Source organism: Apis mellifera, linkage group LG6, assembly GCF_003254395.2.
Source record: "Apis mellifera strain DH4 linkage group LG6, Amel_HAv3.1, whole genome shotgun sequence".
Classification (NCBI taxonomy): domain Eukaryota; kingdom Metazoa; phylum Arthropoda; class Insecta; order Hymenoptera; family Apidae; genus Apis; species Apis mellifera.
This window is the reverse complement of record NC_037643.1, coordinates 2,081,171-2,099,372: the sequence shown is the minus strand read 5'-3', so window position 1 is coordinate 2,099,372 and position 18,202 is coordinate 2,081,171. Positions and strand designations below refer to the sequence as shown.

The 18,202-nt window shown below is 27.5% G+C and overlaps 2 protein-coding genes across 3 annotated transcripts in view; both read right to left on the bottom strand.

Moving 5' to 3' along the window:
- LOC100576172 overlaps window positions 1-11,599 on the bottom strand; it is a 44,228-nt gene extending 32,629 nt beyond the window's left edge. Inside the window, exon 1 of one of the 2 annotated variants that reach the window (XM_026441291.1) lies at window positions 11,304-11,599. In XM_026441291.1, the coding sequence (XP_026297076.1) occupies window positions 11,304-11,356 (53 nt within the window). In that variant the 5' untranslated portion in view covers window positions 11,357-11,599. Of the gene's footprint in view, window positions 1-3,970; window positions 4,687-11,303 lie in introns of those variants that run through there. The other variant, XM_026441290.1, reaches the window with a different exon arrangement.
- LOC413071 (eye-specific diacylglycerol kinase) overlaps window positions 1-18,119 on the bottom strand; it is a 125,726-nt gene extending 107,607 nt beyond the window's left edge. Inside the window, exon 1 of the mRNA XM_006557504.3 lies at window positions 17,674-18,119. The gene's annotated coding sequence lies outside the window, so the exon portion shown is untranslated. The remainder of the gene's footprint in view (window positions 1-17,673) is intronic.
- Between the last annotated feature and the right edge of the window lie 83 nt (window positions 18,120-18,202).

The window sequence follows — 18,202 nt, the reverse complement described above, 5'->3', positions numbered from 1 at the left end:
TTTAAATTTTATACTTTTTTATTCCGTAAATTTAAATATAAAATTCAATATCGGAAAATTGATCATGACACATTATCGAAAATTCCATTATACAAACTCACCACGTCTCTCCTGTCTACAGCTTGAACGCGGAAAATTTGAACACGCTTTATTGAAATTGGGATCGACTGAATTGATTTGTCTATCGAAAATATACATTTTCAATCATTACAATTTCCATTTTTAATATGAAACATCCGTTTGGAATTGGAATATAATTAACATTCGCTGTAACTTTCAATCAAAATAATAATAATAATAAATTAATCCAACGTGTGAAAATAAATATCGTGTGTAAATGTATAAAACAAAATTCATTCATTTGTATTGTATTATTAACATAGGATTAAAATGAATAGAAGTGAAAAAAATATTGACGGCTGTGACAAATATCTATCGAATAGGAAAAATATATTCATAAACTCGTATTCGTCACGCTTGAATTGAACAGATTGCACGCTAAACATATGCGACAATTACAGTAGTGCAATGATATGTAATAGTGCGTTACAACATTCATACGACACTGTAACATCAACTTGCCCTTCCTATTAGGAAATCTCTCGTTAAATCTTGCGAAATGTCGTTCCGATTACTTTTTTTTATTTTTTTCGAGATCGCGAAACGTTCGAATGAATTTGAATAAAACGACCGATCGCAGAAAGGAATATTTTTTTATATGTCGAAGGAAAAAAAAAAAAGAAAGAACATATCTCTTTTCATAAATTATTCTAATAACGAACAGATTTATTTTAAAAATTGAAAAGATACGCGAATACGGTTAACACATGATGTACAAATGTTGATAGTGTGCATCGTAAAAGAGGAACATAAAATGACAATAATTTGCTCATTACAACAAGGATTGTATTTCAAATATATTCAGAAGATGTGATAGATTTTTTACTTTATATATATAATATATACAGAGTATTAATAAACATATGGGACATCTTTGGATTCTAGACATCAAAACGATGGAAAAAATTCACATATCCGAATGTTTAATTAACGAAAACACTTTAAGTTTGTATTAGATAGAGCGAAATGTCGAAAGAGAACGCTCAGCTGAGTGCGTGGCAGTACCGTATTGTCGCTTGCATAACGGAGCCCCTCGATGAAAATAAATATATTGATACTTTCTTATGTACAAGTGATTATTTCAAATAAATTTTAGAATAAGTTTTGGAATAAGTTTTAGTAAATTCCAGAATATTAATATATACACTTTATATAAATCCATAAATAAACTATTTTAAATTCATACTTGAATTGTTGTATGACACTCAATCTGCCTATTTAAAAAATCCATAAAAGTAAATCAAAATACACTTCCATAAGATTTCAGATTAGAAAGATTGAATGTATTTTTTAACACATAAACTTGCTTATCCTCACATATACAAGAAATTCATTAATGATACTTGAATCAATTTGAAATTCATAATTGAAGCATCGATTATGAGATTATTAAACAAAAAAGTTGAAATTTAATATTTATATTTTAATATAACATAATTTTAATATAATGCCATTATCTTATATTCATAAAAAAAAATTATACATTTTTCTTTTTCACATTACTATTATATATTAGATTTCTTTTTTTATTCACATTAATCTCTTTGAATAAAATTATTTTTATTATTATCTATTATTATATAATTTAATTTCATATGAAAATTATTTAATTAAAACTTTATTTTAAAGAAATATTCAAATATGTATTATTTCATCAAATTCTGAAATAGCTAACAATTGAATGCTGAGCGTTAGAAAAAGAGACTTGAAAGACTTGATAGAAAGAAAAAATGAGATAGTAATATTCAAAATCGAATGTTAAGTTTGTGTGTTCTATGTGCAATATGTATACATTTTTTATGAGTATATGATATTAATGTAATGTAATATTAATTCATATTATTAATAAACGATATTCAGATCGATTATTATTTCTCTCTGCATAAGAATAAAAAATATTTAATGCAAGTGAAATAAAGATAAATATTTGTCAGTGATTCGATTGGATAATTTAATAATCTGAAATTCAAATTGATTCAAGCATTTCGAACTCTCTTGTACACTTTTTGAATATAATTAAAAAATCAATTGTGAATATAAAAATACATTCTTTCTAAATCTTATAAAAAAATGAACATGGTATTTATGATTTTAAATGAAATATTGTATAATCATCATATAACTAACAAATATTGTGAAATTTGCTATAATTTATCTGAGGTAAGGAATCTTTTAAATAACTGTTAATTACACAGATTTTAATTTGCACAATTAAAATTTTTCTTTTAAATGATATAAAAATATTTCATAGTTGCATGATATTTATGTATATTATATATTATCTTATATTGAAATTCATTTGAAATAATCAATTGTATATAAAAAAAATATCAGTATATTTATTTTCATCGAGGGAGGGGCTCCGCTACGCTAGCGACGTTACTGGATGCCGCGCAACATTTCAGGCATATTCTTAACAGTTCGCCGTATCGCTCTATCTGATACGAACTTAACTGCCTATAACGTTAAATCTTATCGAATATATTTGTATGTGAACTTTTTTTATCGTTTTGATGTCTAGAATCCACCCTCTAAAAAGTGTATCACATTATTTAACATCCTGTATATATATATATATATATATATTTGTACGTATTCTATATATATATATGTATATTGAAAAAATGATGAAAACACGATTAAGCATAAATTCTGAAAATTCTAAGAGATTTTTCTCGATTATTGGAGTATTATTAATTATTAATATATCGTATATTATTAAATTAATTTATTCGACATTAGATTGTAAATCTCTATCTGGATTCGAATTACAATTATTGACACGTGATTTGGATATAAATATGGATATAAATTTATAATTCAGATTGATTATTAATTTTAATTCGTTTTATAATTTTTACAGAAGTATTTCATTTATTAAAATAGTGGAAATACAATTCGTTTAATTACTCCAGTTTAATTTCTCTAACTTTTTTTTTTTTTAATTTTAACAATCGTAAACACTACTTTACAATCTCGCGGAATTTCATCTAAATTTTAGAAATCCGCGGGAGAAGAGATATCTCACGATCCTCTAAAGCGTTTCACTAAAATTATGGAAATATCATCTGGATAGAATGCAAAACCGGGGGGATACGTCAAATCTACATTACAAAGTACAAAGAGAAGTAAATCTATCTTGAAACCGTATAACATTACTAAAACAATATTTATTCCCGATCTCTTTTCAAATACTTTTTTTTCATAATAATCCAATAATTCGGACGCTAAAATTCACTGAATCGATAAATAACATGGAAATTCGATATATCAATAAATAATATCGTTAAGATATCGATAATTAAAATTTCTATTTTTTTTTTTAATTCAAAATTATTATAAAAATTTGACATATTCAAAATATCATTGAAATGTCATAATAACGTGAGTAGAAACAACTTAAGTAAATTATAAATTATAGTTTTTCAATAAAATTTATTTATATTTTCTGCAATTTTTTTACATACTTTAATGATAATTTTCAAATGACAACTCCATATCTTGAATGATATCAAAAACTATAAATGAAATATCGATAAAATATCAATAAATTAATAATCACAACTCTGCTACATTATTTTTTCCTTTTTTTTATTCCTTCAATTCCAATTTTTAAATCCATTGTTTCACTTTCATTTCATCGCAAGAACCAAAACAAATATATTTTACATCTCTCGTTAGAAAAAGATCTTTCATTAGAGAATGATCCATATCCATTTCCCTTTCGTTCCAATACATCGAAACAAATACTACCTTACTTTCACCAAATCAAATTTTCAACAAATTGAAATAAAACACATCTCGTAAACTTTCGTTAAAAAAAACCACCAAATTGAGTTTTCGAGAATACCTGACAAAGGTAATAAGAATAAGAATCGAATTCCTGAAACGGGATCTGGGGATCGATGAAGCCGGTCGAGTTTCGGATATGGGGAAAATATCAATATTTTCCTATAATATTCGGGCAATCTGGAGAATTCCAATCTAAACACATTTCAACGCTCGATTCGACGTTAATATTCCCGCCTCGGATACCAAATTCCAACAAGTCAAAAGGACCCGTTGATATCTCGCTCGTTCTCGCTCGACCGATACTTTTCACTCCCGGCCACCAATATGCGTGTATACACATAGCACCGCGTTTTCAGAAATAAATCGTATTTATCCCCTTGCTCGGGGAACGAATTTCGATCGAAGAAGCCAGAGAGGATCGATTAACGAAGAGAAGGTCCACGAATCGATACCGCGAGCCATACTGCGCCTCGAGCCTTCAGGAGGAACACTATAATGGACGTGTCTTCGTCTTTCTTTCCCCGTGTCGTCGTCGTCGTCTCTCACCGGTTGGTTCTCCCTCTCCTTCCACAACACTATATAAACAGTGGAAAACCGGTATGGAATAGAGGGATTCGTTATGGACGTATATGTATCGCCAATTGTTAAATTTATGAATCTCTAAGGAAACGAGAAAATTAATCAGTCTCTTAATATTCGTTTAGTAAGACGTGGAATTAATTTTTCTTTTTTCCTAATTTCGATTAAACGTTAATATTCCTTTCTTTCGTTCGTGTAAATGAATTTTTTTTTTTAAAGAAGAGTTAATAATAATTAGAGAAAGAAAGATGTACATATCGATATGAAAGAGTTTTTCTCGAGAGTTTAGGATTTTTATTATATTGATGATAATAATAATAGTTAATAATATTAAGGAGTAGCAGTAATTGTTTATGAACGATTGATATTTTGAATATATTTAAAATATTGATAATATGAGTAGAAAATGGCTCGAGTTAACTAAAGCATGGTTTTTCGATAAAGTCTCTTTTATTAAATTTATTACAAATAATATTTTATCGAATAATATATTTTAATAAGAAAAGTCATTTTTTCCATTCGTTACGATATCTTAATGACATGTCATTTGTACATCGAAAATTATATCAATAATCTGTTAATATCGGAAAAAAAAGAAAAGAAAGCAAGTATACACATCGGTAACAATCATGTAATCAAATTATTAATACACTTTGAAAAGTCATTTTGATCTAAGACGTATTAAGAAACATCAAAATGAAACGAAAGTTTGAATACATAAAAGCAAAATTATATATATATATATATATATATATTTTGCTAACATTTAAAATTTACTTACTTGTACATTGTATAAGTCAGAAAGAGGCAAATCAAAGATATCGGGTGTCTTTAATTCTGTTTTCAATGTTTGTTTACATCTCAGAAATACAGACAACGCGAAATAAATTATAAAAACGAAATTAAATTATACGTTGAAGATGGTAAATCTTTTTTAATCTTTTATGAATTAATTTTTACCATAAGTATTCTATTTTGATCTTACATATCTATCATATATAAAAATAAGTGTGCATAATGGAATTTTAACAATAACTGAGTAAAAAACTGATGATCGAATCCCGCTGACGATTTGTCATAATCGTGGTTCTTTGAACAAATAATTGCAAGTATTTTTTTTTTCAAAATTATATGCTTTTCAAATTTTATATAATATTTTTTTATATAATTTTCAAAAGAGAAACATAAATAAAAGAACACGAATAATAAAACACGTTAAGAATTTCATTTTATTATTATTTTCCTATTCGTACAACTGTTTTACAATTCTAATCTCAACTTAGAAGTGCAAAATAAATTTAGTAAAGCAATAAAGCACTTTTCAGGTATAATCGTTATTCAAATATAAATATCGCATTTATCTACATCATTATCCTGATCTTGACGTAATTATGGAAAAATTATTCGAAAATATTTCATGAAAATTTCAATATCTTCTTTTTCATTATAATTTTTATTTTCTATCTTCACGAAAAAACGAATACGAAATATTAAAGAATAAATATTTAAATTTAAATTATTATTGAAATAAAAATACTTATTTTCGATTTGTTATTTTATTTCAGCCATTTTTTTTTTTACTTACATATCCTTAAAAACGTAATGATTCTTCTTATTTATTTTTCGTCAATTAATATATTTATTCAATTTGTTATTTTATTTTATTTTCCTCATTACACGTTTTTAATTTTGTAAAAAAAAAAAAAAAGTAACGTATAAATATATGCATAAATCTTATGAAATTTTTTTTTTTTTTTAAATAACTAGTAACCAGAGAAGAAATAGTAGTCCTTATTGCCAAGAATGCTCAGAAAGTATTTGCCGATAAGTGTACACTAATTGCCTTACCAGTATTATTCAAGGTTGTTCCAAGAACAAGGTAATCTTAAAATATTCTACGGAATATAAGGAGTTTTAGAAGGACACGAAAGGAAAGTGAAAAAAAAAATTCTGAAAAATAATTCTTGATTTAAAAAATGTATAAAATGGTATCGTGTTTATGTATATGACATTTACATATACGTACACACAACGTGTATACAACGTGTATGATGTAAAACTTTATTCATAGAAGCAAGAAATCATTATCGTTATTTCATTTCATCAATTTTTTTCGCATTTAAATCAAACTGATTGAAAATTAAAATTTAAGAATCGGAATTTTTAATGAATATAACACGATGATTATTAAAAAAATAATAATAAAATTAGAGATTCTTACAAATCGAAAATAATTAACACGATAGACATCGACATTGACATAATTTTCATAACAACATCACCATTTATATTCAAATGGTGAATCAGCTATTTTAAAAATTTTTACTTGGCGTTAAAAAAATACATTGAATACAGATCGATGCTTGATTCTTTTAACCAGATTTATCTAGAAAATTAATAAATTGTTAAATTAAATAAATTAATAAATGCTTCTTACATAGATATATAAAATTCTATCCATATAAAACTTACAAGAACGCAATACTACTGTACATACAATCTGACAAGTTTTCTTGATAAAAAAAAAAATCTTATGCGAAATAATCACACAATCGTTACAATTTAATAAAACTTTCAATCTGGCGTAACAATCGCTGTTATATTTTTAGCAAAAAATTCAATTCTACATTGTGATTGGAAAACAATACGGACGTATTTCAAGACGATTAATAAATGTCACGGTATCGTACCCTATTAAACTATTTTTAATCACAATTTCCCGTATTATAACAACCTTGACGTGTAGTTAAACGAATAACTAATCAACGTAATCCATCTAAGAAACACAACTTCGTAACCATTCGTAAATGCACGGGTATTATTACCACGAAACAATACCAGACATTCTATTATGTTAATCCTTGTTTTTGCGCTTTACAGATAAGAGAAACGAAATGTATATGTATATATATATATATATAAGAGGAGATCGACAAGCGATCTAACGCAATGGTCGAGAGATTAACATAATCGTACACACACACACACACACACACGCTACGTTCTTCGAACAAAAGATAAAGGGAGACGAGGAAACGAACGAGAAGAAGAAGGATTAAGCTTCGACGTATGAATAAAAAATGTTGGACGATCAAAGCGCGTGGATGGGGAAGCGTGGATCGTTTCTCTCCACGGAGGAGCGATAAATTTTCCACGTATTCCTTTCACCGCCGCCCCGAGCTACCAGAAATTTTTGCATTTTACAGTGTCAGCTCGATTTGACACGTTCAAGGACTTGCTGATATCGCCACGGGGAAGGGAGCACATTGAAGGAAGAATCGAAGAAACCTTATAAAAACGAGCGAGAAAGACAAGCTCGTTCCGATGGCCTTCCCGTTCTTTTGATTTCGGTTGTTTCGAAGAATTCCTACTTCGAGGAATTAATCTCGGGATCACTCAGAAGAGAACGTTTGATTCGAAAAATCAATGATAGTGGAAATACTGGTTTTTTTATAAAAAGAGAAAAAAGTACCTAATGAGAGCATTGATTTGTATTTCTGAATCTGAATAATGTGTAAACGAGCATGGAGAGTAGATTGGCTTTAAAAAAATATGAGGAGAAAAAATCCAAAATATTTTCGTTGGAAGTTTGAAGAAATCGAGTTTGAAAATTGTTCTACTATAATATTCTAAAATTCTACTGAAATTAATTTTATTTCATTTGAAAAATAATTTCGAATTTTCAGAAATCGTATTCAGTAATCGAATTTCTTGAATAGTAAAATTTTACTCTATTTCTTTTTTGTTTATTTTTCATGCGAGTAATCTCAATAGTTTTCTCGTATCCAATAGAAAATTAGTCAATTTTATTTGTTGCTTGAAAAGTTTTCAAATTTAATTTTCTCGAAATTTTGAACGAAAAAAGTTTTCCAATTCTAATTTCTTTTCTTTTTTTTTTTTTTTTCAATTTTTTTCATTCAAACTCAGTACATATGGAAGATTGAGGATTACAGTGATCCAATACAGATAAGAGAACTGTGCTATAATTTAATGTTGTTTTAATTAATCCTATATATAAACTACAATACAATTTCCCTTATTGTAAGTTCCATTATCTGGAATATTTTACTAATCTCTTACAACAATATAAACATACTTTCCATATTAATGAAAATAATATTTAATTTGAAATTGACATTGGAACGCATAACATATAATTGTTGAAACGAAATCAAAAATTAAATTAAGTAAATAATAAAAAAAAGAAATGAGTGATGAAAATTGCAAATATATACAATATTGGAAAATCATAAAAAATGGAAGATTAAAATGGGAAATTAATTGCAAAGTATATATTTCTTTGTATATTAAAAAATTTTTTTGGTAAAAGCTAATTTTTATGATGAAAACTGTTTTTTGTGCCATTGATTCAATTTTATTGTAAATAAGTATATTATTTTTTTCAAAATTTAATAATTCAATTTATCAATTCAATTTTGTTTCAATATCCGAAAATTACGATTTTATTTTACAACAATCTCGTATTCTATTAATACGGATAATGAAAATTTTGTATTTTAATATACTAATTAATGCTAATAAAACTAAAGAATATAAAAATATATTAATCCTTCGTTAAATATAAATTTTTATTAAAATGCCTTGACCTTTTTTTACATCGGTAATTCTCGCTCCCCCAAAAAATATATATCATAATTTAAATTTCTATACAACAAAAAAAATAAAATATGAAAAAGCATTTTACTGGAATGTGGATAAAACGAATGTTGAAAGGGATGAATTATAAGATAAAATATCGTAAAATACGTTTCATATTTTTATAAATAAATACGAAATGCAAAGTTTTCTCGTCTGTCAATATAAATTTATTTTGAATAAATCCTGATTTACAATTGCATTGTTTCATAGACGATTTATAATCTGGTTATAAACAGGCAATTATTACGAACGTCTATTTTCTCTTATGATGCAAACGAATAACATTCTCCTAGTTTCTCAAAAATTCAATTCAATAAATAGACTGCAGATTTTTATGCAACTACGAATTCAGATATTCAATTAATAAAGAAAAAATATATATATCGTGTTATTCAAAATATATATCAAATATATTTGCAAAAATAATAATTTTATTTCGTGTAAAATTATCTACTCTATAAAAATTTTCTCACGATTTTTCGATAATATAATATTGCCTTTCTTCTTCCTCTAAATTTCTTCAAATTTCAGGCAAAAATTTTATTAATACAATTATAACATAAAAATATATATTCAACTTATATTCGTATTTGCAAAAATAGTAATTTTATTTCGTGTAAAATTATCTACTCTGTAAAAATTTTCTCATAATTTTTCGATAATATTGCCTTTCTTCTTCCTCTAAATTTCTTCAAATTTCAGGCAAAAATTTTATTAATACAATTATAACATAAAAATATATATTCAACTTATATTCGTATTTGCAAAAATAGTAATTTTATTTCGTGTAAAATTATCTACTCTGTAAAAATTTTCTCATAATTTTTCGATAATATTGCCTTTCTTCTTCCTCTAAATTTCTTCAAATTTCAGGCAAAAATTTTATTAATACAATTATAACATAAAAATATATATTCAACTTATATTTTTAAATTTAAAATATAAAGTATAATATAATAATTATATTAAGCAATACGTGATATTCCAAATTTCCACGATATATTATAAATATAAAAAAAAAATAATAAATCTTCTTCCGTATTATTACTTTCTATATCAATTCTTTTTCTCTATTGTTGAGTAAGAACTGTGAGAACGAGGCTGGCTTGTTAAAAACTTGTTTTCCCAGTTATCGTAAAGTTAATCAACGGTAATAAACTAATTATCTTAAAAACAATAGATCCTATCGAATAATTTACCCTCCATAGAAAGGTTTTCCTCCTTTTGGAAAAGAAACTTTTCACCTTCTCTCGGAATCGTATTACAAACTATTTTTGTTTTTAAACGATCCCTTTGGCGAACACGTAACGAGCGAGAAAGCGAACTTCACCGGCAACGAATTAAATTATAAATACGTAATACCCCTCCCCCCCAACAGTGCACCCCGGCACCGAGGAGCATCGTATTCGAGTTCGTTTAAACGTCTTTTGAAGGAGTCTCTCTGTTTTAATTCTATTGGAAAGGGGAAGAAGAAGTTCGTTTAAAGAGAATGTGAAAAGGATAAATGAAAGGGTTTCTTTTTTTTATTCCACGAAACAGCGAGAGAACAATCTGAAAACTTGAACACTCTGAATTGCGATGGAATTGCGTCAAGTAGCGTTTGATATCCAAAGAGAATTGGTGAAAAGGAAAAAAGAAGAAAAAAGAAAGTTAAAAATTAGGCTTAGAAAGATGGAATGTCGCTGAAACTCCGCTCAACTCGATTCAAATTCAGAAACGTTGGCCAGGTGAAATTTAATTACCGGCTCTAAATATTCAGCATCCAACAATAATCGACCGTCTCAACCGTTGCAATCGTTCTTTGATCTTTTTAACGACTTCCTTGAAAATAAGAAAAAGAAAGAGAGAGAAAAAAGGGAATGTGACTTGTCGAGAAAAGAGGAGAGAAAACGGAGGGAGAAGACTTGTTGCGCTATTCGATACGTTTTCAAATAAATCTGGAAAAAGTTATTCTCTAGTAACTCTCGAAAGTTTGAAGTATTATGTTCCACATATATATATGCCAGATGAGAGATTGACAACTCGAGACAGGGAAGATACTATGTGTAGTAGTAGCTAATCTCTGAGAATTCTCTGAGAAGAAAGAAAAAAAAGAAAAGAAGAAAAAAGCAAAAATCGCGCGATCGTTGAAACAGAAAATCGTTTATTCTCACCCTTCCTTATCCTCCTCTCGATCAGTTTCTTCTTTATTCTCTTCGTCCGCCATATCCGCCGTTTAATTAATTTATTTTTTTTTCCTTCTTCTTCTTCCTCTTCTTCTATAACGAACGCGATCGAAGAAATTACAAGAGGAAAGGGAACATATCACGATGACAAGTCGGACCAATCCGTTCGTATGCGATAACTTGAACCGACTGTGAACCGACGATGATGGAACGAGAACAGAGAAAAATATATCCAACGGGCGTGTATGCTGTTGCCAATCCGGACTCACCATCAAATTTTGCTCGACTGGCTCACTCGAAGTAGCCCAAGGCATCGTTAACTGTTACGGCTTCTGAAATCCCTCAAGCACCCAATTCTATTTTGTATAATGCCATAATGCCATTAAGAGTATTCTAGATCGCCATATTTTCTGCCTGGTAAACGTGTTAAAAACGGAAACAGGCGACGAAACAAGCGAAAAAGTGAAACGCGGCCGAAGAAGGGAAAGCGCGGGAATCGAAGGAGGCAGTAAGAATAACCGTCCGCCATTTTTCATCTTAAAAGGGGCAGAAGTTTGGATCACGTGTTCGTACAAATTTTTTTAATCACTAATTAAAGTATGGTATTTTCAACGTTATTTTATTTCTAAAATATATATATATATATTTATCAAATTAATTTTCGTCTCGAGAAGAATACGTCACGATTCAAGAGGAGGAAAAAGAAGAAGAAATCGAATAGAAAAATGAAGAGGATTTAGTGAAGAAAGATGAGAAGATTCCTTTAAAACGAACTGACATATTAATCCTGCTCATATAGTTAAACGGATACCTGTATGTTAGGGATTTATTACATGGAAGAAGATTAAAATCGAGTGATAATTCACTCGTGTTTTAAAAAAATCGATACGATTTCTTTTCTTTTTTTTTTTTTTCGCAAACGAGGAATTCCAAATTCCTTTTTCAGGCTTATTACGTAATAATTTCGAACTCGAGCAATAATATAAGTTAAATCTTTTTTCTCCGTATCTCCTTGAACCTTAACAGCTTTCATATATCAAACGTACCGATGTTGATGAAGAGAATGTCGACACTTAACGTACGAAAAGTTAGTAATAACAAAAGACTACACAGGGACACAGTTACGAAAGGTAATTTTGCAGAAATAGCACAGCAACAACTGCGTAATCTCGCTTTCATTTCCGTCCGTAAACCGTTAAAGCTTGTGTATTTCTAAATGATTACGTCTAGCTGCAAAACTGGCACGTTATACGTAAAAGAGCCGGTATCGTTATCGCAATTGCATTTCACTAACACGAATAGAGAAGGCTCGAGTTTTTATCTTATCACACGATGCACCACATTGAAATTTCCTGCAGGTAAAAACGAATAATTGGTTGGAATTGATAGAAACATATCTGAGTATTATACAATGATAAATAAAAAATATTGGATTGCTTTTTCACTGATATACGTGATGCATATATAAGGAATTTTTGCATCTTCCATTTGCACAATTAATCAATGGCCAAATAGTGCAAATTTATTCAGAAAATATGTAGAATAGAACTTAATAAATTTAAAGTTTGAGCGAATAATATACAAAGGATGATTATAAAAAAAAAATAAAAAAGGAGTAATAAAATTTGTTTATTTTTAAAAGATTTTCGAAGAAATCAAATTTAAAAATATTTAGTCTACAAATAAAATTGGCTAATTTTATTAGAATGAATTATTCTACTGAAAATAAATAACAAATGTAGAAAAATAAAGTTTTATTGTTTAAGTTATTTTTAAGAAAATCGAGATTCAATGTATAGTATCAAAAAATTGAATATAATCGATGATTTTTAAAATTCGCATTTTCGAAAATTAATTTTATATTTATTGTTTGTTTAAAATAACCTTCTATCGATAATTCATTTGTGCAATTCAAAATCAGTCAATTTTATTTGTAGTCAAAAAATATTCAAGCTCGATTTTCTAGAAAACGAAAAAATTTTGTTCTACTTTTTTTTTCCCAAAAAAAATGCCTTTTTTTATATATTATTCAACCAAACCCTGTATTATTTATTTAATAATGAATCTTATAAATGAAAATCCTATAAATGAGTTATATAAAATTATAAATAATTCAAATTCTTTAAAAAGATATTTCTCCTCAAAGATACATAGCATGTTAATTTAGCCATTTGAAAAAATTGAAACGATGAAAAATTTGTCAAAAATGATTACTAATATACTCGAAACTAACTTTTAATTAATAAAAAAAACGAATAATAAAATGGAATGAAATCAAATAGAATACATAGTTTCACTGACTCGAGTAATTTCAACTAAAACAACGTAGACTCGTTAAAAGTTGAGTAAAATCAATCAAGACTAATTCTGACTTGCTTTAAAGTTCCATCGATTCACCTAGATCTAATTCATGCTAACTTTCGGACCTAAATCAAAGTTGATTTGCAACGAGAAACATTTATCGATCGAACAATATTGATTGATTTAATACGTATATGATACGACTAACCATTTAACAAAAGGCTTTAAGAAATTAAAAAAATTTTATATAATAGAAAAGCTAGTATTTCTTGTTAGATGATTGTCGATTAAAAAATAATTTTAATAAATTTTAATGATACGATTCAACATCAATATCAAAAAAGGTTAAAAAAAGAAATAACAATTTTTTAGATGATCTAATATCTATAATTTAAATATCTAAGTAATAATTAATATAATAATAATATGTTTAATAATATCTAAATATTTAAATATCTATTAGATATCGATGAATAAAACATAATTCTATAATTTTATAAAATAATTTTAAACACTCAATTAAGAATGAAAATTCATTCAAATTAATAAGGCACAGATAATTGAATCGATCAATATAATATTTGTACAAATTATATATCTATATATCTTTTTATACGGATTATAATACGGATTAAGATATTAATTATAATCTAAATTTTAACCCGATTAAGCAAACCGATAAGATTTTCGAAGAATTTATAATATATACTAAATCGATTTAAATTGATTTACGTAAAAATCTATAAATCCTCATAATTATAATTATTTCGCTATGATAATCGATCAAGTATTGTAATGGAAATCAAACTTTTTTCTTACTTAGAAGAAAAATTAATATACACAAAAATGTGTATAAATAAAAATCTATCTATATAAGGACGCTATTCGTTTTATTAACGCATATGATACATATACGACAACGCATACGTTGTTTACACGGATTCACCTCGCTGACTTTGGCTTTCATACATTCCTCTGACACAGTCTGAATCATGGCTATTGTAAAGACGTAACGAAGCGTCGTTTAAGCGGCTTCAGATGTTTAAACCGACGCATTCTTGTTTAATTTCCTACATAGAAAACAACAGCCATCTAATCCTCCACCAGTCTCATTTTCTATAATCAATAACGTGAAAAGTATCGTATTTCAATGGATATTCATATGAGACAGATAAAATCGTATTTTAATCATAGATAATGAACGAGAATAATGGATTAACAGCGATTAATTGATTGTGATAAGAACAGATTTTCGTGTACGAATAAATATATATCTATTTATTTGTATGTGTGTGTTCGTAATTTTGATTTCGAGCGTAATAATAAAATTGTGTAAATCATAATATTAGATAGATATTATCTTCCATATATATAGAGCATTATATTCTCATTAAAAGTAAATATAAAAGAAAATTATGCAAAATATTATCGGCCGAATCCTATCGAGGTGTGAATTATTAAAATATTCCATTAAAGTAATCCTGTTCCAAAACTTAATTGATTTATATTTATCTATCTCTAACAAAATTTTCTCCCCGAAAAGCTGAAAGTGAACTATTTAATAAAATTATTTACAAACATTTAATGCTTTCAAAATTACTTGTTTAATTATTATTAAAATTAAAATATTTTATACATGGAATCGTTCGTTTCTGAAACACCCGATATGTATTAACTGGCTCGCTGTTGGAACAGATCAGTTGCATTCTAGATACTAGACATCCTTTGTTAACGCACAAACGCGCAGTAACAGGAAATACGTATTCACGGCTCTTATGCATTATTACGCAACAATCTGCAACCTATATGGACCATCGTGGGTAATCTCGAATTATTGCAATTGTGTAATGGTACAACGCACTACGAGCGTTTAATCCCCCGCTTGTCGACGTAAGTGCTAGTTACACACATATTTCCGCACACCATGATGATAAATCAATCGTTTCATCATAAGTCATAAGTTATATTTATAAATTCTCATTAAATTTAATTTCTTTATGCCGTGATTACGCTAATCTCTTATTTTTTGTTTTCACCTTCATTCTCTAAATTTAGTAAAATATTAATATTTAATATTTATGATGTGATTATCTATAATATTTTAATCTAAAAAATAGTTACATGAATTATGTATAATATAATTCTAATAGAATTAATATATTTATAGGTATATAATGATTGTAAATTTTTACAGGAATAATTAATTTTATTATCAAATGTAAGAAGTAATTAATAAGAAAAATCAAAAATATGCACTATATTAAAAAAATTGCTTGCAAAATTTTATTTTAAAAAGCTCTATCAACTTTTATTATGCTCTTTCACAGATTAAAAAGTTTTGAGAATGAAATAGTATGAAGGAACGAAGAGTACAAAGGGACCGAATACGAAAATTGAGAATATAAGAGCATTGTAAAGAATAATCTATGATAAAAGCTTCCATCTCAACCTCAATTGAAAAGGCAGAATAACACAAGCTTCGATACAAATTCATGTAGTTCGCAGAAGAAATATTTAGCAAAGAAAAAAAATATAATAGAAATAAAAACATTCAGAGAAGAAATAAAATGAAATTTAGGAAAGAAATATCAAAAAAATTTTATTTAGGAATATCATAGCATGTGTAAAAATTAATTAAAATTATATTTTATAAATTTGTCAATTTAATTTTTTAATTTTTTAATTTAATATAATAGAAATAATATAAAATTAAAATTTCTATTTAATTGTTCTATTTTAAAACCAATATTATCATATATTTTATTAATTAAAATAATTTACTTTGATGTTAACAACAATTCCAGTTATAGATAATAAAATTTATACTAATTACTGACAATGAAATTGATTTATTTAAATGATTTTGAAGTAAAATAATTGCTTAAAATAAAAATGTTATCTGTTATTATTATTAAGTTCTTCAATAAATATATGAGATAATATATATTTGACAAATATGTCATTTGTAAAAGAATTATATATGTATCATGATAATTTTAATTAATTATTAAAACTATTATACTTATTAAAACTAAAATTAACTAAAATCTTGATAATAATTATTAATTTCAATAAAAATTTTCTATAAAATTATATGATAAATTAAAACATGATAAATATCTAAATATCTAAAACTAAAATTCTATTTATAATTTATTTTATAACATTAATTCAATTTCCATTTATTAAAAATAAATAAATTATATATATATGAAAAAACAAATCTCTATACTTTAATTAATTTATTTAATTAACATAAATAAATTCCATGATATTCAATTATTAAATCAACAATACTGCTATAGGAAATTTAGAAATAATATTATTTCTTTTTATATGTATCAAATGCTAAAAAATATTGAATAAAAAAAAAATAACAATTTTTTATATGATAACTATTTCTATACACGTGTTCGCTTGACATTATAAAAGCGAAAAGTGAATGTAAAGATAAAGTCAGGGTCATAATGCTAACTTCACTTTACTTCATATTTATAATGTATTAAGTTTTAAACCTGTTTGCGATATTTATCATCAAAAAGCATTATATTAAAGAAATCTTTACATTTTTGAAAATGATAAAAAGTCATCGATCAACAACGTGCATTACAATTTTCACGCTCTGAACATTCGAATTAAACTTCATATAACAATAGAAAAAAAAAAAAAAATAATCTAAGATATATTATTCCTTTATACTACTTATTCTTTTATACTACCCACGTCACGCTACCAATTATTCTCACGTTTCAGCATGCCCGATTTCATAATCGTTCTTATCGCGTGTTCTCGTTATCGGGAAATCGCGAATTAACACGAACCACGACGAAGCCGGCCTCGGTAGTTACTCGACAGGAATCGTCAATTTCCGTCGAGTTCCGAGTCTCGCACGAGGCGTCGGTTTCTGAGTTTACGAAACGAATCTTCAAACACTCGTCGAACGTGGTGCAGACAACAACAATGTTGATAAAAATTGTGTTCAACGTCGGAGTAACTGTCACTTGTTCGTCGGAAAAAATCGAGTTCGCGCGATAACAAGTATTATTTTATTTCTTACCTCATCGAGAGTGATTCCCTCGTGGTCAAGCTGCTTCGTAGTCAGCTTCTCATTCTTCCTCTCTTTTTCTCCTTGATAGCCAACATCGTAGCCATGTGTACGCGAACGTGACCGTTCTGTACAACGATCACCGCCATGACACACAATTCCTCGTTCCCGCCGTGCAAGACTTCGAAACGAACATTTCACGATCTCACCGACACACGCGCGACATCCAGCGGGATCTTTTCGGCAGCCGGCAACAGGTCGCGGTAGTCGCTATCCCGTAACACGCGTCGTTGTGTTATTGTTTATTGTTCGATCACAACACGGTCGCGGCGTCGGTAGTGTCGATCGTATCGTTGCTCTATTTCGGTCTTCTCAGGTAGGAGAGGAGGGACAGCGCAGTCTGGCTCGGACGAATGCTTGGAGACACTATTAACGACGCTTAAGAACGTCCACTCTGCAGACTGAAAGAGACAGAGAGAAAGAGAGACGACGGTCAGACACAGAGAAAGAATGAGCGTAAAGGAAAGAAGAAATGAGACTG